The sequence below is a fragment of the Procambarus clarkii genome, chromosome 87 (genome assembly GCF_040958095.1).
Source record: "Procambarus clarkii isolate CNS0578487 chromosome 87, FALCON_Pclarkii_2.0, whole genome shotgun sequence".
Classification (NCBI taxonomy): domain Eukaryota; kingdom Metazoa; phylum Arthropoda; class Malacostraca; order Decapoda; family Cambaridae; genus Procambarus; species Procambarus clarkii.
The window spans coordinates 4,549,937-4,577,654 of NC_091236.1; the positions used below are offsets into that span (position 1 = coordinate 4,549,937).

Below are 27,718 nucleotides of genomic sequence, written 5' to 3' on the forward strand. Positions count from 1 at the left end.
CGACTTCTCTCTCAACTACCCACATCAATACCTGGCTGCAAGAATGATCTTTGTCAGTGAAACTAGCCAATGGATCGCCGACAAGACCATACTGGACGTCCTCACCAATGTAGAGACAGAAAATCATAACATGTTGGTGTACTGAGCTATGTTCCTCGGCGGAGAGGACGGCAAACATTCAACCACGAAAATAACCTTCATCTCTCTAGTAGCGAAAATAACCATCTCTCTAGTAGCAAAAACAACCTTCATCTCTCAAGTTCCTCTAGCCTGTGCGACTACACAGACTAGTACACAAGGAATCAACTGCTATGGCATTAAGAGTCCTCCCTACCAAGTGAATAAGGAACAATACCACAAGATACATCAGTGCTTCAAGTTCTACGAGCTCTCCCATCCCACTGACAAGCGTCAGTACTCCAAAAGTGCAGCATTTTTTTTTGCACCAAGGACCATCACTACACAATGTGCAAATCAAAATCTCTATGATGCTCATCAAAACCTTTAAAAATACTGGACAATTTGGAGGATGTCGATCCGGTCAATTTCTTGAAAAGGACAGATGTAACACCAACGAGAGCAACGAGTTCAAGTTCAACAAACCACAATATAGGACAGAAAACAGATGCTTTTCCACCCATAGGGTTGTAAACCCGTGGAACCGCCTACCCGCCGAAGCCGTAAACGACAAAACTGCTGGGTTTTAAAATACAGCTGGAAAAGATCATCATGGCAAATGGAGTAACCATATACTTTATGTATGTATTATGTAGCACTTGGCTTGTCTTATTGCAGGTTGTTTTGTAAGTGAGCAGCTGCTTGCTTGTCGAGAACAGGGCCCCCCAGTGATTGATTGATTGATTGATGAAGATTAAGCCACCCAAGAGGTGGCACGGGCATGAATAGCCCGTAAGTGGTGGCCCTATCGAGCCATTACCAGTATCAAAAGATGATACTGGAGATCTGTGGAGGCGCAACTGCACCCTGCGTGACGGGAGATGTCTCCCGGACCAAGTGGTGACCAAATGGAGCCCCCCCAGTCTGCGGGCAGAGCTTATATAACACTGGCTCGTTGCGCAAGTCTAACCACCCACAAGAGTGGGTGGTTAGACTCAGCTCCCAGACATACGTTTTCTTCCCTCAGAAAACCCACCGTTTTTTTGAGAAAAAACAGTGTTCTTTTCATTACTTAAAACGCTGGTGTGTTTGGAGCTACTGCTCACAGGATGTGTATGAGGTGCACAATAAACCAACCGCCTCAGGCGGCAACAATAAAAATCCTTCTTTTTCTTGGCGTTCATTTTCACAGCTGTGTCCGGGTTCTCTTTCTCGACCACAAACCCATGCATAGTGGCATGTATATTCACTTCTTTTCCTACAATCCTCCATCTGTTAAGACAAGTGTCCTCGTCTCTCTTCCTCCACGCTCTACGCATCAGTGATCCACAGTTTTTTTGATTCTGGAATTCCCCTTATTTACTAATCTTTCTCTCGCCTTAATTATCACTAACATTTTATCAAGTGTGCCTATCCTCGAGCTAAACGAAATGTCTTTTGTCCTAAACCTGTTTCCAACTAGTACCACTGTGCTCTGCCTTCCTTTCATATATGAACTCAAAAACTCTCATAGTATCCTTCGTACTCATGACATAAGGCATTGTATGTACTAGCTCTATCTATAAATCCATCAATCTTTGTAAAATCTCTTGTATGTATGTACCTTACCTAAATAAACATTTATTTATTTATTATTATAAAGTTCGCGTCTCGACACACTAACACTTCCTAGTAGTGTGAGTGACGCGGCTCACGCAGGGAACCGCCTACCCGCCCAAGCCGTAAATGCCAAAACTGTTAACGTTTACAGCTGAAAAAGATCATCAAGGCAAATGGGGGGGGGAGGGGATCTTCGACAAGTCGCCGGCTTCCTGTCCTCGTCGAGGCCACTAGTGTTAATGGCTCTCGGGTAAATTCAGGTAAATAAATATTTGCTAAATATGCTAAATATATCAAAAAAAGTTTCAAAAACTGTGGGCATTCTTTCTAAGATCAGATATTATGTACCACGCCCTGCTCTGGTGACTCTCTATTACTCCCTTATATATCCTTATCTCAACTATGGTATTTGTGCTTGGGGTTCTACTACCCAAAATCACTTACGTCCTCTAATTACCCAACACAAAGCTGCTATTAGGACAATATCCAACTCTGGCCCCAGACATCACTCGGTACCCCTACTCAAATCTCTTAATATGTTAGATATTAAGTCACTGCACATTCTCTCATGTGTATTATACATATATAAAACGCTAAACTATAATGCCAATCCTGATCTTAAAAGCTTCATAGAAGGTTGTAACAGAACCCATGAGCACCACACCAGAAATAAATACAGTTTTGATATTCCTAGAGTACGTCTTAATCAAACTAGAAATGCTCTGCAAATCAAGGGGCCCAGAATGTGGAATGACCTTCCCAACCATGTTAAAGACTGTACCTCTCTCAACCAGTTTAAGATAAAAACTAAACACTACCTAATAAATTCCCTGTAATCTACCTCACTCCTCTATTGTCAACCCATGTCTGTTATTTTCTTTTTTTTTCTTTTTTTTAATCAACACTGTTTGTCAACCTATTGTATTTGTGCTGCTTTTTCAGTCATGTTCCCCCTTTTTTTTATCTTTATTTGTATTTGTTCTCAACATCTTTTATTCTTTATGCTCAATTAGTATTAAGTTCTAGATATTAATGTTTTTCTTGCCCGAAACGCATTGCGTAATAGTGGCTTTAGGCATTGTATGTACTAGCTCTATCTATATATCAATCCATTAATGTAACATCACTTGTATGTATATACCTTACCTGAATAAACATCTGAATCTGAATCTGAATCTGAATCTGCTAGAGGCTTTACACGCTGGGCTTGGGCTAAAGAGGCTTTACACTAGCACGCTGCGCGTGCTAGTGGCTTTACAAGACTGTAATTACCATAATTGTATCCTCACATTCCTTATGTACATTCTTGTATATGCATAAATAAATAAATAAATAAATAAGAGGCGAAAATAGGGTGTTCCAAGATGGCGGGGAGATGTCTTCAGTGGAGGCGTGTTAGTGTAGGCGTGATAGCTCAGTGGCCCTGCCCCAGCCTGCCACAGTATCAACACAGCGGCCCCACACCACCACCACCACCACTACCCTCACAGTACCTCTGCCACGCCCACTGGTAGTACGTTGTGAGCCTTGTGAGCCGCACTAACTCTAGAGCATGTGAGTACTGTTCCCTTAACATGGGGGCGGCGGCCCCCCACCACCACCACGGCCCCCCACACACGCTGTGCGTAGTGCTCCCTCTAGGCCCACTACTCTACTAACTCTTATCTACAACTCCAACACCCTCTTTGTAACTCATTTTGAATGTATGTACTTTGACCTGAACAATTATTATTATTATTATACAGAGGTGAAGCATGTCCACTGTCATCATACTGACCAGATAACACAACCCCACAGGTGGAGCATGTCCACCGTCATCACACTGACCAGATAACACGACCCCACAGGTGAAGCATGTCCACCGTCATCACACTGACCAGATAACACGACCCCACAGGTGGAGCATGTCCACCGTCATCACACTGACCAGATAACACGACCCCACAGGTGAAGCATGTCCACTGTCATCACACTGACCAGATAACACGACCCCACAGGTGAAGCATGTCCACTGTCATCACACTGACCAGATAACACAACCCCACAGGTGAAGCATGTCCACTGTCATCACACTGACCAGATAACACGACCCCACAGGTGAAGCATGTCCACTGTCATCACACTGACCAGATAACACAACCCCACAGGTGAAGCATGTCCACTGTCATCACACTGACCAGATAACACAACCCCACAGGTGAAGCATGTCCACTGTCATCACACTGACCAGATAACACGACCCCACAGGTGAAGCATGTCCACTGTCATCACACTGACCAGATAACACGACCCCACAGGTGAAGCATGTCCACTGTCATCACACTGACCAGATAACACGACCCCACAGGTGAAGCATGTCCACTGTCACAACAATGGACAAATAACACCATTGTCGTGGAGGAAACCGTCCACTGTCACAGCACTAAGGAACAGTGTCATTGTCTCTACCTGACAGATTTTTGTTGTAGGTCCACTTGCCCAAACCTCTTCTTGACACTTCATTCTATTAGATTCTTAATGTTACAAGGCAGGTAACTTTTGACTAACATATTTTTAACAGCAAAGTCATTCCTCTTTTTTTTTTTTTAATTGTTGATCTTAATACTGTACTGTATGATATTACTGTATTTTTAGTACTGTAGTTTAACTCTAATACAGTAGAGTAATAGTAAAACTAAATGATAGCCAATAGTTCGTTAACTTGACTGTAGTAATGCATTTATTCGGCAACCGAAGTTGGCATCAATGTAAAAGTTGACCATGATTTATAATAAACAAATGTCTTCAGTTTATTTTTGGTTTGTAAGGGTATAGTATGTTTGGCTGTCTAGTATAATTGAATAATAATAATACTTGTAATCATTACCCAACATAAGAATTATGTATATATTGGATACAGGCTACTAAAGCACTGTAATATTTAGCTGCTGCCTCAGGGGACACTGTTGTTTGGATATTTTGTACACAAAAAAGATGACATAACTGGTATTGTATGAGAAGCACCTAGGGAAGTATTTTATATTTTTAGTACATTCAGGGACATTCAGAGGATTGAAAGCAGTAGTATTAAGAGTTATCATCTATTCAGAATAATAATAATACTGTAATAATAATGTTTATTCAGGTAAAAGTACATGCGTACAAAATGAGTTACATTCAGAATTTTGGGTATCTCGGACACCATTCTTGCCTGTCTCGGACATGTGCTGCAGTGAGTTCTCTCTCTCTTGTCCTGGTCTCTCGTCTTTGTTCTGACTGCCTGTGGTGTATCCTTCTCCCTGTAAGTCCCTCTGTCTTCTTCTCTGTGGACAGTTAGCTTCAGGGAGCCACAAGGGGCTTTCCCCAGAAAAACAGTATTGAGTGTACAGTAGTGAAATGCCTCATTTTGGGTGAACCGAGGGCTTCCTGATTCCGTCCCTTCCATCCAAGTCATCGGTTGGGGGGGGGGGGGTTCATTTGTTCCAAAACTGCTTCAGAAATAGACAAGTGGACACAGGGCGCTCTGGGCCCATTCACCACTGGTGGTGGTAGTGGGGGACAGTGTTAATGAGCTGAGGCTTGTTTTGAGAGATAGTTTACATTATTTTTGATAGTCTTGAGGGTTCGACATCTCTGAACACAGCAGTGTTTTGTATTGGTTCATTGACTTTCTGGATGCTTTCCTGGTGGAGTGGCAGAGTGTCACTGGTTTTCTTTGCATATAAGAGGGGGCCAGGTTGTGACACTTATCCCCAGTAGGCTAAACAGAATTTCACAGCTGATGTGACCCAATTGGTAGGAGCCATCTCAGCGAAATAGCTCAGAGAGCCACCGGGGCTCACCCAGAAGAGGTTTTTCATTACACTCAATGCTGGGGTTTTCCTTGTTGGAATAATTTATTGCTTTGTCAGAATTAATTTTTACTTTTAAAATTGCAAGTGTCTGGTATCTGGAGACTATATATATGCTTGAAACATTCAAGACTTACGTATAGTGGTACTAGGGAGATCCCTATTGTTATTGGGGCCTCTGATGGTAGATGTTATTTCCCATTCTGATTGTGTTCTTGCAAGAATTGTATGTTGTGGCTCCTTACCTCACTACTGAATAAGGTACTGTGCAATTTTTATGTGGGAGTATAGTCTGAATACTATTATTAAATTTTAGTTATCAAGTATTACATTTTGGCTTGTTTAGTCATTAGTGTGCTTACCTCCAGTGGTTATTTATTATCTCTGGAAATTCCACATAATTATAAAAAATGAATTATGCATATTTTGAGAAGGAAGTGAATACATGTACAAGTGGTGTGTATATTTTTATTATTTAAATTAGTGTGTGTATATATAAAGCACACGTGTTCAGTATAATGATGTTAATTTATACTACAGCTGTTTTGTCCGCCACACTTGCTCCCATGAAGTCGTTTACTGGTACACGTGTAATGTTGTCAATACGGCTTTTTGGTCTGACATAGTCCCTTAAGTGAATGAAATCTTATACAATACAAATGAAATCTTATACAATACAAATATAATGCTCATATTAGTACAATCCTGTAGTACTGTAGTGTCTTGGTACAATTCTAACCTTATTACTTGAGGTAGTCCTCATTTGCCAGTTAAGCATATCGCTTAGCCATATAAAAGTGCTTTTTTTGCATGCTGTATTTCTATGGGAGCTGCCATGCGTGTACTTGCCTAGTTGTACTTGCCTAGTTGTACTTGCAGGGGTTGAGCTTCGACTCTTTGGTCCTGCCTCTCAACACTCAATTAACTGGTGTACAGATTCCCGAGTGTCATGTATGTATCATGTATGATGAAATGTATACAGTATGACATAATGGACAGCCAGAAAGTAGGAATCATTGCTATTGAATTTGGACAAACTGGAAAAGGTTTTGTATTTGTTGCAAAGACAACCTAAACTAAGATAGCCTAACCTTTCTAGGTCTAATACACACTTTCTGAGGCCCTAATATAGTATATATATGTGCTATACTAGGCCTAGGAATATTTATTTGTTTTTTAGCTTTATTTTTTGGGGAGTAAATAAAGTGAATACAGTAGTACTAAATTCTAATTGCCTTTTATGCCAATATATGCACTATGGTGCACATAGTTGCAAAAAAGTACTATCTAAACAGGAGGATGGGTTGAATTATGACATTGTTAACATTCGGTACTCACATTGCTATGCCTGGTGTTTTCCAGGCCTCCATGCATTGCCTCTCAGGTCTAATATGAGACATCTAATACAATAATACAGTAATGTGGTCTTTGACCAAGCAACAAAAATGAGAAAAGACAGAGAAGAGTGGGGAGTCTGCATATTTTTTTATTGTCACTAAGCCTTTGACACAGTACCCCATAAGAGACTAGTGCAAAAGCAGGCAGGGGGTAACAGAGAAGATGCTCCAGAGGATAAGGGAGGACCTAAGCAACAGAGGACAACAGACCAACAGGGCTGTGGTGAATATGTTAACCCGTTCTCGCAAATTCGTAAAGTCAATATTGACTTATTAACTACGTGCATAGGTGATATACTAAACATAATAGATACCCTTAAAAAGATTCATAGAAAACACCGACCTTACCTAACCTTGTTAGTATCTTAAGATAAGCATCTTATTGCTTCGTAATTACAATTATTACTTAACCTATGCCTATTATAGGTTAGGTAATAATTGTAATTACGAAGCTATAAGATGCTTATCTTAAGATACTAACAAGGTTAGGTAAGGTCGGTGTTTTCTATGAATCATTTTAAGGGTATCTATTATGTTAACACTTTCGCGCTCTCCACAAAGGTCACTCAGCCAACCGAATGTGCGCGCTGCGTTTTTATCGCTTAAGCGTAAAAACAAAAATGTGTATACTCTTTTTACTCTTTTGACCTTAGTTCTCATGCTACGTATTTCATTTTGGTACCAACGTGTTCGCAATAAAATTCTCTAGAAGAACATCAGTAAAATAAGTCACGAAACATATAGGGATACCAGCACCAAATAAATAACTACGTAGATGACTCGCCGTGAGCGCCCATCAGCAACAAAATGTTTTTACTCTTGGGATTGTAATCACCTCCACACTTGTTCTACAGCGTTAATTTTGGTATCAATGGACTCGCAATGAAATTCCCAACACGGTGATATGAATATAAGCGTAGAACAATGATGCAGCCCGCCCGCAAGAGTGTGGAAAGTGGTGAAATTGTTACCCGATATCGGTGACGGGACGACGCACGGCGCTTTGAAAGTTTATACTTATTTCACTCTCATGACATTAATTTTCTATGTACGTCATTCATTTTTATGTCAATGTGTTCGCAATAGAATGTTCTATGTGCCCATAGGTAAAAAATATCAACAAAGCGTAAGTTAGAATAGCGACAAATATAAAACAACGCTGGAACATATCAGTGAGCGTCAAACACACACGAAATATTTTTACTTTTGTTATGTTTGTCAAGTTTATACTTGTTGCACACAGTTATTTTTGGTTGTATATTGATCGGAATAAAATTCCCTAAACAGACATATGCATATAATACATGATATGGGAGAAGAATTACCAGTATAAACGGCTAAAGTCACCCACCTGCAACCCGTTTGGGACAAAATACCATTTGATCGAAGTTATCCACACCTTTCATGAACTTATTGTACCATGCAGCCTAGTGGTGAGAAAGAGAGCCTTATAGCGCGCAGTTTGAAACAAACCCAAAGTAAATCGGATAAAAGTTGAATTTTATACAAATATTTTAAAAGTAGACATAACTTTATGTCCACTATGCGTTTACGTTAGACGAAACCGAACACGCCGGCGCGTCCAGATAGCGCGAAAGTGTTAAGTATGTCACCTATGCACATATTTAATAAGTCAATATTGACTTATTAAATTTGCGAGAACGGGTTGCAACATGTTGGCCTGCGGGACGCTCCAAGCAAGAGCCTGTTGGACCAAGCTCTCAAAGTCAAACCTGGCCTTGGGCCAGGCTTGGGGAGTAGAAGAACTCCCAGAACCCCATCAAGCAGATATCAAGCATGGTTACTGTGAGGGGGTGACACCTAAGAAGCAAGATGTCTGCAGTGAACATGCAGTCTCACCAGGTTCAGTGCTAGGATCTATCCTGTTTCTAATATATGTAGATGATATTCCAGAAGGAATACTCATTTCTCTCAATGTTTGCTGTTGAGGAGGATTAACACAGAGTAATGTAACAAGAGGCTATAAGATGACCTGGACAAACTGAAAGAATGGTCTAAAAAATATAGCAACTAGAGTTTCACTCTGGTAACTACAAAGTAATGCAACTAGGGAGGTAGGGAGCAGGAGGTGCCACAAAATATCAAATGGGAGGTGAAATCCTTTAAGAATCTAGTAGAGATGAAGATCAGGGGTGTAAAGATCAGGAGTGTGAAGATATCACACTGAACCAGTCTCCTGAACCCCACATCAAAAGGATATTATCAGTGCCATCTGCTAGGTTGGGCAACATAAGAATAACCCTTAAAAATTTGTACGAGGAATCATTCAGAACCTTATATATCATATACCTCCCCTCCCCACTTCCTCGTGCCCAGCCCAGCCCACCCTCGTGCCCAACCCACCCGACCCTCCTGCCATGTCCATCCAACCCTTCTGCTAAGCCCACCCCACCCTCCTGTCCATCCAGGCTCACCCCACTCTCCTGTTCAGTCCAATCCACCCCACCCCACCCTCCTGCCCTGTCCAGCCCAGTCCACCCCATCCTCCTGCCCTTCCCAGCACAGCCCAGCCCACCCTCCTGCCAAGCCCCTCCCACCTCATCCAGCCCAGTCCACCCCAACCTCCTGTAAGCCCTTCCCAGCCTTCCCCAACCCCTCTGCCCAGTCCACCCCCTCTGCCCAGCCCACCCCACACCCCTGCCCATTGCCCGCCCTCACCTTAGACCGACTGATAAAAACAAAGTACTCTATCTAGTTGCTGGGTTATGTAGCAGAACACTTGAAGCTTAATCTTGTCATGTGAAACCATTCAACTTCTTACTATTTGACAGAATTACTGTATACTAATTTTAGATATTAAACATTAATGTTTAAACATTAAAAATAAACACCAATTGCAGGACTTAGCAGTGTGGTGAAGGCCCATGGGTAAGAGTTGGTGTAATAAAATATAAGTGTAAATGAGTCAGAGAGTAGAGTTGCCACTTCACTTGGTGTGGGAAGACTACGGGACGTGTTAATGCCCTATCTAATCTACATTATCGAACAAGTAGGACAGGTGGTATTTTTGTTCAGAATGTTTACATTTTGTCAGCACTGTACTGAATTCACCGCTTGCTGCCTGCCTGCTTATATCGGTTGTTCTTGAAACAGTAAAGTTTAAATTTTGTATTTAATTGTGCATTACTTGGAAATTCAGATAGCCATCATTTATTTTTTCATGGGTTAGGTTTCCAGGAAGAGCAAAGTTCTGTTTCTGGGATCATGACTGTATTCTGATTTAGACAGGCATCTGTCCCTTATTTGGTTGGATATTCATGAATTACATTCATTCCAATTATACAAACCAAAGTGGATTAACCCAAAAATAGTACGCTTGTATAATTGGCCTTCCCATTGTTAGTACAAAACATTTATAAATTGAAATACTCTTCAAAGTTGATGTTTGTGTCCCTGTCAAGATCTCAGTAGTTTTAGTTTGTAGTGACATTACATATTGTACTTCATTTTGATTTGATGAATCATGTCTTCTACAGTTTTAACTCTCAGAAGTGCGGTCATCATCATTTGTTGATCACCTGGGCCTCTGTGGTTAATGTTGTATGGTGATTATTGTTATTATTGGCCAGTTTTTATACTAGTGATGTAAATATAGATGTATGAAGTTGACCAAGACCTATAAACAAATCCTTCTAATGTTTTGTAATTGCTTACTACACAGATGAGGTTAGCTTGTACAAGGATCCTGTAGTTAGCCTCACATGATGATTTGGTAGTTACCTCATGTTTGAATCCATGCCTGAATGTTATGTTATATTTAGCTCAAATAGAATTGCAGCAATCATTTGATTGAAAGATACTTCCTTTGAGGCTGTGCCAGGAACAGGTTTATGTGCAACAGGTGTACTACTGTACATATTACAGTACAGTGTAGCCCTCTATATAGAATTTATTCACCATTTTTGTAAGTTTTGATACAATACACCTGTAATACTGTACAATTGTGATTCCTAGAACACCTAAACCACTAATCAGAATAAGAACACAACATGGCTCAGTAGTGTTCATTTGCTCATTAAATTTTCTTGTTTTTAGGGAGCAATCTTGGCTTAGGCTTCTTTGTTGCCTCACATAAAGATGTGTGACTATTTATGAATACCTTTCTAATGCCTTTGGTCTTGTCATTCTAAAGTTAGCATAAAGAGCAGTGATATTTGCACTTTTCTTCAACGTATAAAGCACTTGTGTTACCTTCTTGTACACTGTATACGATGCCACTTTCAACCTTCTTAATTCTTCTTTTCTGTTTGGTGGTCGACACAACTCTTTCTTCTCCACTGTCTTCTGAGGTCCTACTAGCACTAGCAACAATAGACAAGTATCCAATCTACTCATATAATTTTCTCATATAATATACCTTAGGTAACATAGCAGCAGCTTTACGCCTACCTAGTTAAATATATATGTACTAAGTCTGTATAATTTTGGCTTTAGAAGCATAAAATATGGTATGAAGCTTAGCTAAGCAGGAAAAACAGTAATGCATCTAGATGCCAGAAGATACCCATATTGAGAAGTCACACAATGCAGAAAATAATACTCTGAAGAATGCAGTAATCTGACCCAAACTAAGTTACGGCCTCTCCTAAAATCCAGAATCTTACTCTTGACTTAGAATGAAAGGTTGGGATGAAGATACGAGAGTCCCCCACAACAAAAAGAACTAAAACTAAACCTAAGATGACAAAGCAGCCATGGCAAATGTGTTAGTAAAATGCTTCTACTGTAAATGCTTCTTTCCTTACTTCACCTCTGTTACAGCACCATAATATCATACTGACATGTGTATCATCAAAGAGAGAGTGGGTCTGAGGACTTTTAAAGTCCCTTACTGGAGTTCATGAGGAACACCATAGTGTCGCACCTGTGTCATTAGTTGTCGTGGTAAGACGACGAAATAGAACCAGTGGCGGCTGGTAACTTGACAAGATTTGCCAAGGCTGGAATGGCGAGTAATTGAGTCAATAAGGGAAGGTATTAGTGTCAACACAGGTGGTGGTCACAAGTTGCTGCATAATGATACTTCAGCTTGGTCCAATGTGAGTATTGGTAACCTTGACTACGTTGAGTCACCCCACTATGGAGTCAGTGTAGCCTCTCAATTTTCCCCACTTTTCAGGAAGTGATTTTCAGGAAGTGATTCCTGGTCAGATCACTTTGTGACCTGACCAGGATTACTGCTAGGTGAATAGAGGCATTAGGTGAAAGGAAATGTGCCCAACCATTTTTGGCCCAACCGGACAAAAGGACCTGTCTCTATATATTCCTGGTCATATCACTTGGTGATCTGACCAGGAATATAACTGATTGTTCAATGAACAACTATCTTGTTGATATTCTGTTGTGAAATGGTTCACTACACTATACAATTATACACAGTAGTTGGGGATAACTATATGTTTGTTTTGTGTTTTTTATGGGGGGGGGGTGTTATAATTTAGTCTACCTAGCAAGTGATACTCTGTAGATCACTTTACAGCTAAATACTGTATAGTGGCCCTAATGATTTACCAAGTAATTATTTTGTGCACTTCTTAACTCAGACTGAATGTTCAATTGTTGAGTGTGGTTGTCAGGGGTAAGATATGTGGATCTAAGGCTCTTGGATTTCTTTGTAAGGGTGTAATGCAAATGGAATCACAAACATGACAAAAATATTTTGAATCGCTGATGTGCCAGATTTGTGTTCCTCATGCACCATCGATGAAAACCAAACCAAACCTAAAATTATAATTTGGGATGTTAGTGATTTTTATGCTCTATCTGTGGTACTGTATGCTTCCTTGTACCATTTTTACCATTTGCTTGTTATTTTCAGGCGTTCTCTTCTTGTATGTTACGAGTATTAATTAAAATGATGCATTGATACAACACTAGCATGAGTATTGGAGCATGGAGGACCAAGAGGAGCGTTTGCATGACGAAGAGGAGTGGCACGTGGAGGCCGCTGCCGTCATCCAGGATGTGAAGGACTGTGTTTCTCAGATTCAAGTATCTTCCCTTCCCTCCTCAAACACCACAATCTTTTTCAACCTTACAACCAAGGAAGAAAACACCTACTGCATTGAGCTGACTGCTTCAGGATTTAGGTGTGTTATATACCTGTACTGTACTTGCTCCTTACAGTAGCCTTGTCTATATAAATAAATTTAAGTACTAGAAATTGTGAAAAATCTTGAATTTCAGTATAAAATAATAGACAAAATGATGAGTAGAAAACTGGTCGAATGAATGAAATATTATTGTTTGTAGATGATTGCTTCCATAAAAATAATGAAGATATAATAATAATAATAATAATAGTTCACTGTGTTGGGGGACAGGCAGCCAGGGTGTATTCATACACATTAGGCTTTTATTGAGGTCCCCTTCCCTCCCCCCACCACCCAGAGTCAAATTACTGACCCTTCCCAGGATGCAGCCCCCACAACAAGCTGACTAACTCCTGAGTACCTACGTACTGCTAGGTAAATAGAGGCATTAGGTGAAAGGAAATGTGCCCAACTATTTCTGTCCTTCCCCGGATTCGAACCCGGAATTCTCGATTGTGCATCAAGAACGAACTCTACTGTACTTCTGTGACCCTCACGGTTTTCATGATGTAAATCATGAGCAATATGAAACTCCATGATCCGAGTTTATACTTCTGAGAGAGATCAGAATAATATTTTATTCTACTCAATTAGAAATTATGTACAACTTTAATGTTATAGAATAATATTGTTTTGCTGTAATAGTAATTTCATACATGGTTTTTACGACAAAGAATGATAACTCTGCATTTTCCTCTAGGATTGTTGGAGCTAAATACGACGACAACTCTCAGTCTTCAGAAAAGCACTTTGAAACTCCTTATGCCTTGCTGGACAGCATTAGCCCCTTGTATCGTGTGAGCTTCAGTTCCGCCTTAGCTGCAAAGTTGATGGCTCTAGCAGGGGAACTTGACCAATAAGAGTTCCTAGTTTGGAATCGAAGGCATAGGGGTGAAGTTTACTTCGTGCTAAGAACTTCTGTATATACTGTAGTATGTGTAGCTGTGTTAGAATTAGTAATACGATGAAGTAGAAAATTTTGTTTTATTGGTATTAGTGTTTGAAAGTTACTGTACATTTATAGTGCACTAAGATATATAAACAGTAAGACACCTAATGTAATAGATGTAATACAGTATCTGATTGAATACATTTAAACTTTTTGAGAAAAAATATAAATGGTAATATCCTAGCCTAGAAGATTATTATTAGTGCAACGAGGAGTTAATTATGCACCATTGCAAGACCACACACAAGTGACGAGAGACGTACAACTTAAGGAACAGATGGTACAAAAGCTTACAATGTGACCATAAAGGAGTGTCGACAACGAACAAGCTACGTCTCTTACCTCTAGTGTATGTATAGGGTAGTAGTGTTTGCTCTTCTTATGTATTGAACCACTTTACTTTATTTTTCATTAAATTTGTATAAATTGGTTGTTTGCTAAAGCCAAATACAAAAATAAGTCAACTATTATTCCAGTCACTCTTTATGTACTTAACACAATTCCTAAAAGAACTTTGTCATTGTAAACACATTGTTAGTATGGTACTGTATAGCCATGTTTGAATACTAATGCATAATTTGATATTCCTATCAATCCTAAAGATATAAATAAGCTTTAAGTTAGTTCATGATGCACACATGTTATCATTGCAGCAAGATGGGTCAAGGTAACAGTAACACACTGCGGGAGAACCTGGAATCTCTCCACAACCAGCTGATGAAACATGCCGGGGCAGACTACGACATTGCCACCACAACTACCCTCACCTATGACCTCTTCCTCTGTTACATCACTCAACTCAATCACATGTAAGGAAGGTGCATGACTCAATTTAGACACCTGTCTCCCATTATTGTTGTTGAAGGGGTCAAGAGGGTTTGAAGGGTTTGGAAGTCTACTTCCAAGGTTTGGAAACAGACTTTACTGGTGGGTAATAAGTAGACTACTAGTAGATAATGTATGCAAGTTTCAAACTAATTACTGTACAAAAAATATATAAAAATTTATATTAGTATCCCTCGAGCATTCAGTTCTGTAGGTTTCTAGATAATATAATTCGTGGTGTTTACCTTACAGTTGCCGAGAGTACAAAGACAGTGAAGGTCACGTATTAGTTTTTGCTGTCAAGAAAGGAACAGACTCCACCATATTTTGGAAAGCGACTGTGCGCATTGCATGCGTCAAACTTAACACGACAACAAACAAGGTGCAGTCGTATCGTCTACTAAACATACGACAGTTTTTGCAGGTACAGTATGAAATTCTTATTCACTCCCTAACAAAATTGTGTGATTTAAATTATTTCATGATTTACAAAGAGAAAAAAAGTAAGGATATATTTAACCCTAAAAATAAGCAATTGAAAATGCAGTGTAATTTTAAGGATTCTATAAAGAATAGTTTTTTAAAATTAGAATTTAGTTCGTACTTCATACAAGATGAATATTGTACTGGTGCAACATTGTATGGTGGTGCAATATTGTAAGGTGCAACGGCATGCTACAAAATGGCTTCCGGAACTGAAAAGAAGAGTTACGAGGAGCGACTAGAGGCGTTAAACATGCCAAAACTAGAAGATAGAAGAAAAAGAGGAGATATGATAACCACTTACAAAATACTAACAGGAATCGACCAAGTTGACTAAGAGGAATTCCTGAAACCAGCAACTTCACGAACAAGATACAAATTCAAGCTAAGGAAACAAAGGTGCTGAAAGAATATTAGAAAGTCTTCTTTTGCAAACAGAGTGGTAGTTGGTTGGAACAACCTTTGTACAGTACAACAAATACATATTTGTTGTACTGTACTCTGTGTTGACCAGATCACACCACACACTAGAATTGAAGGGACGACGACGTTTCGGTCCGTCCTGGACCATTCTCAAGTTCATCCTGGACCCAATCGACTTGAGAATGGTCCAGGATAGACCAAAACGTCGTCGTCCTTTCACCTTCTAGTGTGGTCTGGTCAACATACTTTAGCCACGTTATTGTGACTCATCGCCTGCATACTGTACTCTGTATTTGAATTTGAAGGAATTCAAATTCCTTCTATGTATTAGTATTAGGAATTTGAAGCATGTTGAACATCTGTCTTTATTTGCAGGTGTTTCGAAGAATAACCTACGAGTGTACAGGTGGTTCACTTGGAACCATTGATGGCATATTTGGTGTTGATGCTGCAGGTAGGAAAATGTTTCATTATTGTTTAATGTTCTGTCATATTGAAAGTGCAACTCCAAAATTTAGACTACAGTGGAACCTCTATTAACGAGTTTAATCCGTTCTGGCACCGAGCTCGTTACCTGGAAAACTCGTCTTAAGAAACAAATTTCCCCATTTAAAATAAAGGAAATAAATTTAATCCGTTCCACTCCCAAAAACATCCATACTTGTATGACTTTTTTTTATGTAAATATAATACTGCACATGTAAATATAAATATTTTGTTGTAGTGCTTTAATATTTATTTTACCTTATGAAGAGTAGTTACTGGCTGGAGGGAGACGATGGGGAGGTGGGAAGGAGGAGAGGGGTTATGGTGTGGAAGGAGAATCCACCTCTGAGTCAGGCGGACTCTCTCTTCTTGGGAATTTCACCCAAATTTCATTTCAAATGTCACACAAGGATGCGTTAGACCAGCACCAAATAAAAAACTACGTCGATTACACTCGTGTCAACAATATAATAGTCTTACCACGAAGCTACAATACAATGCCGTTTTCTCAAATAGGCAATGTGGTTATTAAAGAAAACGGAAATTTCATGGCAAACATGTATACAATCCCAAGACGATCGGATAAGAATTGGATTTTATAGAAATATTTGCTCAAATGACACTTGAGCGCGGTGTTTGGGTGCATTCAAGAGAAAAAAGTGTCACGTTCAAGCGACATATACCTGCGAAAGTGATAACACTTTCATAAAGTGTTATCACAAAGTGATAAATTAATTAACCATTTTCACACACCGGGTTGTCACTGCTTTATCAGGGCAGCTTTTCCAAGAATGCGTTCACCTTTTCAAACATTCCAAACACTTCCCTGAATTCAGTGGAAGAGGCAGCATCCTCCCTTACCTCCTCATTCCCTTACTAATGGTGTAAATTGTTGATGAGACCTGCCATACTCCCTTGTGAGATCAGTCACACAGACACCACACTCATGCTTTGCTATAATTTCCTTCTTCAAATCCACAGTAATTGTGTGTTTCTTCCTCTTGACAACACTATCTTTAGCAAGCAGCTTCTTTGGAGACATCATGTGTTACAAATTGTAGTCGCAAAACCACTAAAAACCCAAAGAAAAGCTCAAATAAATCCAGAGGGATGCTTGTCGTGTGCGATACAACAACAACACTGGCGTCGGAGGCGTCCGAGAATTTGCGAGAACCCGCGAGATGCTAGGAAACGCCATGTGGTTTTGCTCGTTAATAGAGGTGAGCTTGTCAATAGAGACAAATTTGCTGCGAGTGGCTTGCTCGTTACTGGAAAAACTCGTTAATAGAGCCACTCGTTAATCGAGGTTCCACTGTATATTCTTTAGTCCTGTTCCATATTAGTGTAGAATCTGTGTTTTTGTGGAATTTATGCATTTAATCATAAAATTTTAGTTAGTTTTCTTGCAGCAAGTAATAGAATGTATTTTTGCCCATATTTTATAAAATAATAATATGGAAACAATATATTTTTTTATAAATAATAAATTAGAGCATTTTATAAAATGAGATGCCACTTTACTGGGGCCCCCTCAGTGGTACCAATTAGGAAACTAAGAAGATAGATGAGCTACAATGGGGTAAGGAGGTGGAGATAGGAATGATGAAGACAGTAACACTCACTAAGGCAATTATGGAAATTATAAATCAGGGAAAGAGAAAGGAGATATTTGAGATATTTGAATTAAAAAATGACCATAGGGACAGAGTACAAGTAACACACTTTGAGCAGACAACATGGCTGAAGGAGAGGAATTGAAGAAAATGGTCCCATATTAGAAAGGGAGCATCAACATGCTTAATGAAAGGGTTAAGAAGGAAGTAAAGAAAGGGAAAAACAAAGGATGTGTTAAAGGAAATGGCAGAACAAAAACTGGAGGTTGTGCAAGAACAAGGGTATCAAGAACCAGCATGAATTTGTGCAAAAGTAGCCAGAGGATAGGCAGTAAGGTAGATAATAATAGCAACAGTGATTGAATACTGTCAAAACAAAACAGGCACCATTCAAGAAAATGGTAAAGGAATGATCAGTGATTGTAAGCAACCTGACAGAACCAGAGAGGATGGTGGGGGGGGGGGGGGCACATGGCAGGAGAAGCGAGATGGAAATTGAGAGGAATTGAAAGAAATTCTTGGCAAAGGTAGGGAAGTGGCACAACCTGTAAAGTTAAAAACTTTAGTATAATAGGGAGATCCAACAGAGACCAATAAGGGTTACCTTCCAAAAGAGTCTTCCAGTGACCCACACATTGGCATAGAGGGAAAAAAAAGCTTAGAGACAGAGGGAGATACAGATGGGTTTACATTGATTCAGATACAAGTAAGGAAGGAAGAAAGAAAGAGGAGATTAAGAGAGATGGGAAAAGGAGAAGGGAAATACTGTAAACAAGATGAGGTCAGAGAAGGAGAAAAGATTCAGGTAGAGGAAAAGAGTTTATTAACAAGATTGGTTAGGAAAATAACTAGAATAATGAGTTTGTGCGCGAGGGTAGATGAACACTACGAATGCCACCCTTCAGAATGGGACTAGCCAAAAGGAAGAATCTACCTGGAAAATAGAGAAGTAAGCAAGCAGCCCAATAGAAATAAGTAGTATAATAATTCTGTTCACAAATGCAGACAATTAAAAATAAGTAGAAGAACTGCACTCTTATCGTGGATCAGCCACCTGCCACTGATTTCTGTCTTAAGTTTGCCTGTACTGCTCTAATTGCATTATTAACGCTTGTAGCATAACAGGTAAAGACCTTGTCCTTTGCCTTCAAAGTATCATAAATAGTGGTTGTGGTGACTTTGTTATCAGCACACTTGACACTCCTAAGGGATGCAGAGTTGACTCATAAAATGTACACAACTTATTTCCTCATTGGTTTGCTGCTATTTGGAGCCAGGGTAGCAGGATGTTAAATATTTTCATAAAAATAAAACTATGTAGGAAAGATCTTCAATGGCTGGTGAGTGCACAAAAATGTTAGGCTGGGTTGGGGGCAATAACTCAAGAGGGTGAGCTGTGACATTCAGTAGTCGGCTGTTGAACAATGTAGGCATCTCATCTTGGGTGTGGGAATGGGGTAGGCACCCTGCTTGACCTGAAATTGTTAAGTCTTTTTTTTTTGTACATACGCATGTTAAATTACATGATGGTGAGTGTTATGTACTATATGTTCATGTTTTAAAATACTGTATATGTACAGATAAGGCAGGGGAGGGGCATTTATGTTTTTAAGAATGTTCAAAATATTATTTGTTTTAAGTTATAAGATTGAAAAATTTAGCTAATAATTATTTATAAGTTAAGCTTTGAGTATTATTAGTGTACACTTTTCATTTGATTTGTGTAATATTTAGGTAGTTCAAAATATGTTGATAATGTAGAATCAAATTTTACCATAGAGAATCAAATATTTACCATGTTATTATTTTACCATGTTTACTATTATTTTACCATGTAGAACTGAATCCTATAAAATAAAAACATATTAGAATCTATTTATACTTAGTTAATTTTTTTTTATTAATTTGTATAGTTCAAGTACTACTTTCAGCTATTCAAAATTTTCATGCTGCTTTTTTGTTTACCCAATATAAGAATGTTTTAATTACTTTTGACAGATGAAAGTTCCGGGGAACGAAGGAGCAACATGCCTGTTCCCCCTACCATGGCAGCATCAATGGTTTTGGGGAGTATGCAGGACGTTGCAACACCATCTACTGGCCCCCTAAACCAAAACAGGATAGAGAGCACTGCTGCTGCTGGGACATGTGCGACCAGCCTGGACGAGTGTGTCATCTGTCTGGAGCGGCGGCCAGATGTGATCCTTCCATGTGCCCATGCTTACTGTCTTCCCTGCATAGAGCAATGGTGGGAATACACTAGACCCTCATCCCAAGAATGTACTTCCTCCAATGTTGTATATTCAATGTAAGCAACAGAATGTGGTGTTGCTTTGCTTTGCATGCTACACTGTTAAAGGGCATGAGAAATGTCTTGGGGATGTATTTTTACACATTGTATGCTGCTTCACAGCAGGAAAGGAGGGTAATTGATATTATTCTCTTTCCAATGAATGAGAACTGTAAGTTCTCTCCTAACTTAATAACAATAAAGAATATTCAACTAGTTTCACAAGCCTGGTCAGATACCGGGCTGCAGGGACATTAATCCTCAAAATCGTCGACATTATTTACAAGTACAGTCCCTTTGAAGTTAGCATTCCTGATTTTGTCTGTTACCTGCAAGCAACATACAGGTATTAGGGCTTCATTAGGTTGTTGTAACAGTGATAAGGATGGTGAACATGATTTTATCAATACCTACTGTTTAATCTCATATTCATTGCATCAAAATGAAAATATTCCCAGATGCCAACAAATAAACATTTTTATTTCTTCCCTCTCAGTGACCTGAGTAGGCTGCCTACAGTGTAAGACATTGACTGCCTTTTGTTTATTCAGTATATCTGCACCTCTGTCTTTGCCTCACTGTTTGTTTGTCTGAAAGTGTGTGTATAATTACATCTATCACTATGTTTATATCTGTCGTCTGTGTGGCTGTCTGTTGGATAATATACTTTACCAAAGGTAAGGTGCATCAACGACTGCGCTGCATTATAATGACACTTCCGTGGTGCGCAGGAAAAAATTTATTTCAACAAAATTATTTTCTTGTATATTATTAAAATGATCACAGGAACTAAACAAAAATATTGTATGTCACATACTTTAGCCGTGATGGAGCAGAGAAGTTTAGCAATTTATGGACGCTGAGTTGAGTAAGTACTCTGAGACGCTAGCCCCCAGTGACCCCCATGGGGTGGCACTTGCTTCAAATATAATTTTTCATAATTATTTCAATGTCTTTCAATGGGGTTTCTTTTTTATTACAGCAAAAAAAAAAAAAAAAAATTCAAAAGTGTGTAATTTGGGAAATTTATATAATCATATGTGGACGATGGCTATGCTCACAAAAATATGGTGTTCATATATAGTGACATGTATATTCTTAGATCAAAGAGTGTTTTTGCTGTTGTTACACTATATACACACACGTTATATGTAACTATATTATTTGTGCACCATATTAAACCACAAAGATTGTGTGTTGAGAGTTTATATACACATGAGGAGGACCCAAGGTCGGCCGAGCGGCCCCAAATAGATTTTTACATTATTATTGTGGGATAAATACCTGGGATAGAAAATTGTATTAGGACTAAAATATTTAAATGCTAATTTAAAATAAGCATGCACAATAAATAAAAAAAATCCTTAGCTGAGGGAAAGTCCAGCCAATTTTCGTCTTGTCCTGTCAAATGTAATGGGCTGTAGTCAGGTGCTGTTACTTAATGACACCAGGATATTGATAGAAGCAAAATGTACCTGTTGGTATTTAGAAACATTAGCATTGTATTTTATACGATGGATTAAACAATGAAAAAATACAGCATAATAACTGTTTGAATACTGGTTGTGGTGTAGCTTCACAAAGATGTGAACACTGTACACACTCTGGCCTAGCTCTTAAACTGTGACAGCCAATAACTGGCATTTTATCTAGTAAATATAACTTAACTAGCTATATTATTCAAGCAAGATATATTTGCAAGCAAATATTATTACTTAATAACTATCAGGATTGATAATTTATACCAATTAGATTATTAATATTATTGCTTAACAATTTAACTTGTCTAAATAAGAGTTATTATAGATATATTATAGATGCTCACTTTAATGTGGAGAGTTCCCCACTTTTTAATGATTAACAATTTACGTACAAAATTCTGAGAGAGTAGACAAGGTAGACAAAGACTGCCTTTAAATTGAGAAAAAATAAGACGAGAGGACACAGGTAGAAGCTGGAAATGTAAAGGAGTTGAAGATATTTAAGAAAATACTCTTAAACCCCCCCCCCCCTAAACTGGTGGTCTACAACTGAAAGCAAAAGTTTTGGAAGCCATTGCCATCCATAAGTTCAAGATAAAATATGATAAAGAATTAAACAATCAGAGAAGTTCAAATAAGCATTGGATACAGAAGGGTTAATAGGCAGGGCATAATAAGCTACACCTTGATCACCCATGGTCACTGTTATATTGGCAGGTATTGTTTTCATTGGGCACCAGCCCTCAGAAACAAAGGTTAGCTATGAAGCAACTAACCACAGAAACTAATCCCTCAGCTCGGCAAGACCCAAGAAAGGAGATTAGTTGCAAGTGGTGTGGGCTCGGCTAGTTCTAACCAAGCCTCGTCTGCAGCGACGAGGTCCAGCAAGAACAGCATATTTCCAAAATCAAACAAAAAGTTGCTATACTTAGCCCAGCAAGAGAATACCAAAGGAGAGCACCTATGATGATGCAACTTGTCCTCTTACAAATTACTTCTGAATTTAGCCGTTTGCATGTATGGCTTAAAACTGACGTAATTTGAAAATTAAAAAAATGGAAATAAATTTTGGATTTATTCGAAAATGAAAAAATTTAAAATAAATTTCGGATTTTTTTCCCAAAACAGTAAGTTAAAGGTCCTCTGGTAGGTTAGGAGGGCAGGAAATTATCCTAAAGTTTCAAAATGTCATGAAAAGCATTAATTGAAAGTGTCCTCTCCTAATTTAACAGACTAAGCTGGAGGACCCAAACAGAAAACAGGACAGCACATCACTTTCGTGAGCCGATTTCGGGGGCCAGGGTCTGGTTCATGGTCCCTGGTAGGTTAGAACTCCATCGATTGACTGTTGCCACGGTATAATATATATACACATCAGCCCGGTATAGCTCCAGGGAACCGAAGGGGCTCTCCACAGGAAAGTGGCCAACCTCAAGGCCTAAACCTGAGAATTCTGAGGAGGGAAACCATACCTAGCAGTGCCATGAAAGAAAGCTGAAAACCACCAGCCTTTGACAGTTATCACCAGAAAAGGGTTTTCTGAGAAAGTCGAAACTGAAAGCAGAGGCCTGAGAAATGCAAACAGTTAAAATAATCATGTATATTAAGTGTACACTAAAACAATAACCCTCCCCCTCTGCAGATGCAAAGTATCAAACAAAACCAATTTGGAAAACTTCATTGTATCAGTCTCCAAAGAGCTGGCATAACTTTGTGGGTGAGTGACTAACTAGTGGTAATTTAGTAGTCTCAGAGCAATAATTACTTTTATTTGTGATTTCAAGGTTTTACTTGTTGGGGGCATTGAGATTTGTTTTTTTCTGCTTTATATCGCATGCAAAGTCTCTGTTGGGTAGAGGTTTTTTCACCGTCGTCCCTAACGTTCCCTTTCAAAGTGATCAGTGAAGGTGCTTGTCATGGTGACGAAGCAGTCCTCACTGTGGTGCATCTTGAGGGCCGGGTTGGCAATATAGGGGATGATTCGGAGAACAATTGAAGGCGCTATCCTCAAAAAGCCTTAGACATATTCAAAGCTTAAATATTCATGCTGAAAACGTAGCATGGACTTCATCACTAATGGATGAATTAGCATGGACTAACCTCTCACTAATATTTCCAATGTCAAATTCTAAAACAGAATACAAAAATATTTAAAATTTGTATTAAAAATGGTAAACAATTATTCATTTTTATAACCATTATTCGTCTTGCCAAATAATGTATTGGCTATAAAATTATTGTTGCCCAGCTGGACATGAACCGACCTTGTTCATGCATTTCATGCTTGGTATTTTCCTCGTGTGGGTGCCACTAACCCTTCCTCGTATTACATAAGCCAACATTGTCTACAGAAGTGGTGAGTGTGAAATACTTAGGTTTTGTAGAGTCCTGTAATGTTTTGCATCATCATTATATGCATTTTAGGTTAAAAAAAAGTGGTGTTGAGAAATTGGGAGGTCTCGGAAATGTAGCCATATTTTCTGGGGAAGCCCCCTCATGGCTTCCTGAAGTCATCTCACTGAGATTGTAACTATCTACTAGGTCACATCAGTTGTGGGAGTTGTGTTTGAGGAGGGAAACCACAGTATCTGGATCTGATCCTACTGGGGACCAGATCCAGAACCTGGTCCTTCTCACATTGGCATAGAGACCAGTTGACATTCTGCCACCCCATCAGGAAGAAATTCAGAAAGCCAGAGAATCATAACAGACCACTGCAAGAGTTGGAGAAAATCGAGCTTTGAAAATATCAAACAACTCCCCAAACAATTCAAAAGAAACTACCGAAACACTCAAAACTAGCTCAAACCCATTAGTATCAACACCCATCACCAGACAGCCTGGATTTCCACCACTGACACTCCTCACAGGTCAATTCTCTTATTGATGTAGTATCCTTAATGCCACTCTAGTGCTCCTAACTCACCATCAGTTGTGGTGGTCCCCATGCTTCTAAGTGATCCCCCCATGCTTCGGTCTCTTGTCCTCTGGAGCTGGATGCTTCGAGTAACTTTTCTGCTGGGTTCTTGGGGTTTGGCTCTCCTTGCTGTTCACATTCATTGATTGTCCAACATTCTCACGCATGGTCTGTCCCAGTTCCTTCCCATCTCCACGGTGTGGACTGTTGATGCCACTTCCTTTGGCTTTGTAAGGCAAACAGATGCCCGAAGGTGGACCTCTTAGCTTGGAATCATTGCCTTCTTTTGTACGTGGCTCCATTTTTCCATCATGAGGCTAAACTGGTCAAGATGGGGGGTTCCTGTACTTCTTTCTCCCGGTCCAGCTGTTGCTCTGGGTCCTAGGCTGATTGGAATCCTACCAGGAAGAGTGGTTCTTTTGGCTCTTTGGTGGCTGACCCAGCCTTAGTTTCAAGTGCTGCTTGTTCAATGTCCAAATGCAGGCATTTTTCATGGCTCCACCTCAATCAGAGGGTCGGCTCAGTAACATATTTCACTGGTTCAACCTTCTCCTCAACTCTTCACATTTCGACTTCTTGTATCCAGTATATCGTTATCACCATCTTTATGGCAAGCTGGTGGGTTCTTAGTTGGTGTCCCACCTTCATTCCTCTTCTAGGCAACAATATGACCTTTCATGGCTCCTTTTGCCAGTTCCTCTCCTTTCATCATTGTTTGTTGGTTTCTATGTGTAGTGCTCTCCTTTCTTGGCCTTTTCTTGATCAGCATCTCATGCTAAATATTGTCGCCTTGTATCATGCAACACTGGTAGAGGCGCTGCAGCTTGTGTTCGGTGCTGATACTTCCTCAGTGTCCTTTTGCAGCCTGTCACAGTTTGTTTCATCTCTGATCTGCTGGTGCACCGCCTGAGCCTGCATGGTTTTTGGACTGTTCTCGCCTTTCCTCTTCTCATTTTATGTTGTCTCCTTCAGTCCATGATTCTTTCTCCTAGGTATTGATTTTGGTGTTTCTTTTCTCCGGTTGTTGGGTACGAGAGCTTCGTGCTCTCCTTCGGAGACGTGTTTCTGTTGTTTTGGCCCTGGTGGGCGTTTTGTCTGCTTGCAACCAGCTCCTTCTTTTCTGGTGAAAAAAAAAGTAAGTTGGTTTCTGGAGGGGTCCTTTGGTTATTGGGCCTTGGTTTGGCCAGGGGTGCATGTTTGGCCAGGTTCCCAGTAGGCAGAAAGAACTCAACGGCTGATGTGACCTGGTACATGGGAACTGTCTTGGTGTATAGCTTCAGGGGGCGTCCGGGGCTCACCCAGATTCTGGCATTTCGCCACTTTCAATGCTAATTTTTTTATATTTGGGATTAATTTGTACGACACTTGCATTACTTGTTTTACAGAAAATGACCCCTGCACATATTTGTGGTTGTACCTGCCTTGATCGTCAGTGAACAAAACATGCCTAGTTTTGGATTACTGTATTTGTAAATGCAACTGCTACATAGTCTTCCCAGCTTGGCACCTTCTATTAATAGTTCCTTTAAATGAAATTGATGTTTAATCAAACTTTTAACAAATTAATGATAAAACTTATTAAGATTTGCAATGCCATGCTTGAATTTGTTCGTACAGCATAAACCATTCATCTGTAACGGTGAATTATAATAAAAATGACATACATATCAAACTTATAGTACAGTATTGTATGTCACCTACTCGTCTAAATTGTCATATTAATTTGCCAGACACATTGTGCATGATTTCCTGCAACTTTGCTGCCATTGTTAATGGTTTGCATGAAATGTGTTCTTTATGCTATTTAATCGAATATATACATTTTGGTGCAATTGGTTATTTGCATAAATGTTGTTGCTTGTAATGTATGTATGTATATTTTGAAGACTAATAGCATGATACTTTGGTAATTTGTCCTTATGTGAGTACATAAATATGTTTACATGTTAAATCATTGTTCTTATCTGCAGTTTCTGAGCCTTTAATTAAAGTGCTTTAAAACCTATCTATGACTGCTGATAAGTATAAATGACTGAAATTGTACCCTTCTATGGTTTCTCAATCAATTTATATATATTCCCTTGTATTAATACTGATATTGACCTGTAATGTGATGGTGATTGCAATTGTCTTAAATATTTCATTTGGTTGCATTCCAGGTCTGTGGTAGACAAAACTTGCCCAGTATGCAGAGAATCTCTTAAAAGCACCGATGACACCTGGGTGCTCTCAGAAGTTCCAGATAATGATCAGGTGAATGAGGAAATTCGTAGAGCATTAATTGGCTTAGCTGGGAGTGAATCTCAGAGTCCAACGTGAAGACAACCCTTAACTCTCTACCAATTTAGAAAGAACCATTTCTCAGAGTTATGGTAGAATGGTTTATGCAAAGTACAGGTATATAGAAATATATTCACTTTTTATCTGTACTATCAATATACTGTACTGAATTTTCTATGTAAATAATATAATAATTTTATGTTACAACAGTTTATCTGCATACTATTTAAAGATGTGTTATCTTTTGATAACCTTAACTATTTGTTATAATATAAGTTAGGCAACTAAACCTAGTTGACAGTATTAGACGTAATTTTACCAACACATGTAACCTTTTAAAGACAATAAAAATTTTAATTTGAAGCAAAAATTTATATGTAACAGTACTTACTATGTAGCTATACCCCTCTTGGCAAGGGCAGACTGCCCAACTCCCTCATTCATAGCTATTAATTACTTGGATATTTTATTAATATATAAATTTTTATTTAGCAAGGTATAGTACATACAAATTTAAAATATTCATGAAATTGCTCTTAAGATATAAGGAACAAGTAATATGTAGGCTCCAGTATGTAAAGGGCCAGTAATGTGAATGTGTGGAAATGTATTCATACTTGTAAGTGACTTGTATCATGGAAGCAAATGATATTAAAGGAATAACAACATTTATTGCCATTTTACTTTTGAATCAATTTTATTTTTTCAAATTTGACCATCATTTCTGGGGGGAGCCCCTTCGACTCCCCAGAGCTATCTGGGCTGATACGAATGTATTAGACTCTGGCATCAAAGTGAATGGAGTTCTAGGCCTACCGGGGACCAAGAGCTGGAACCTGGCCCCCCTCAGAGAGGCATGAGGAGCAATGGCCTATAGAAACCCCCGTGTGGTTGGAAGCATTCTATGTCTGCCAT

General features: G+C 39.2%; 2 protein-coding genes across 9 annotated transcripts; both read left to right on the top strand.

Moving 5' to 3' along the window:
- Positions 1 to 3,098: 3,098 nt before the first annotated feature.
- Positions 3,099 to 13,916, top strand: LOC123747092 (GSK3B-interacting protein-like). 7 transcript variants are annotated; one of them, XM_069317306.1, is made up of 4 exons: positions 3,357 to 3,419; positions 4,841 to 4,927; positions 12,842 to 13,053; positions 13,757 to 13,916. In XM_069317306.1, the coding sequence occupies exons 2-4, from the start codon at positions 4,862 to 4,864 to the stop codon at positions 13,914 to 13,916; spliced, it is 438 nt and encodes a 145-aa protein (XP_069173407.1). In that variant the 5' UTR covers positions 3,357 to 3,419; positions 4,841 to 4,861. The 7 variants fall into 7 exon arrangements, with proteins under 7 accessions (XP_045585079.2, XP_045585077.2, XP_045585074.2 ...); XM_045729123.2 differs by lacking the exons at positions 3,357 to 3,419; positions 4,841 to 4,927 and adding an exon at positions 3,099 to 3,229; XM_045729121.2 differs by lacking the exons at positions 3,357 to 3,419; positions 4,841 to 4,927 and adding an exon at positions 3,107 to 3,270 and having other exon boundaries at positions 12,783 to 13,053.
- A 298-nt stretch (positions 13,917 to 14,214) lies between these two features.
- LOC123747091 (RING finger protein 141-like) lies at positions 14,215 to 27,471 on the top strand. Of its 2 annotated transcripts, none has more exons than XM_045729115.2 (6): positions 14,215 to 14,354; positions 14,659 to 14,814; positions 15,083 to 15,254; positions 16,112 to 16,190; positions 19,834 to 20,143; positions 26,683 to 27,471. In XM_045729115.2, the coding sequence occupies exons 2-6, from the start codon at positions 14,663 to 14,665 to the stop codon at positions 26,840 to 26,842; spliced, it is 873 nt and encodes a 290-aa protein (XP_045585071.1). In that variant the 5' UTR covers positions 14,215 to 14,354; positions 14,659 to 14,662; the 3' UTR covers positions 26,843 to 27,471. The 2 variants fall into 2 exon arrangements, with proteins under 2 accessions (XP_045585071.1, XP_045585072.1); XM_045729116.2 differs by having other exon boundaries at positions 19,834 to 20,083.
- The last annotated feature ends 247 nt before the right edge of the window (positions 27,472 to 27,718 follow it).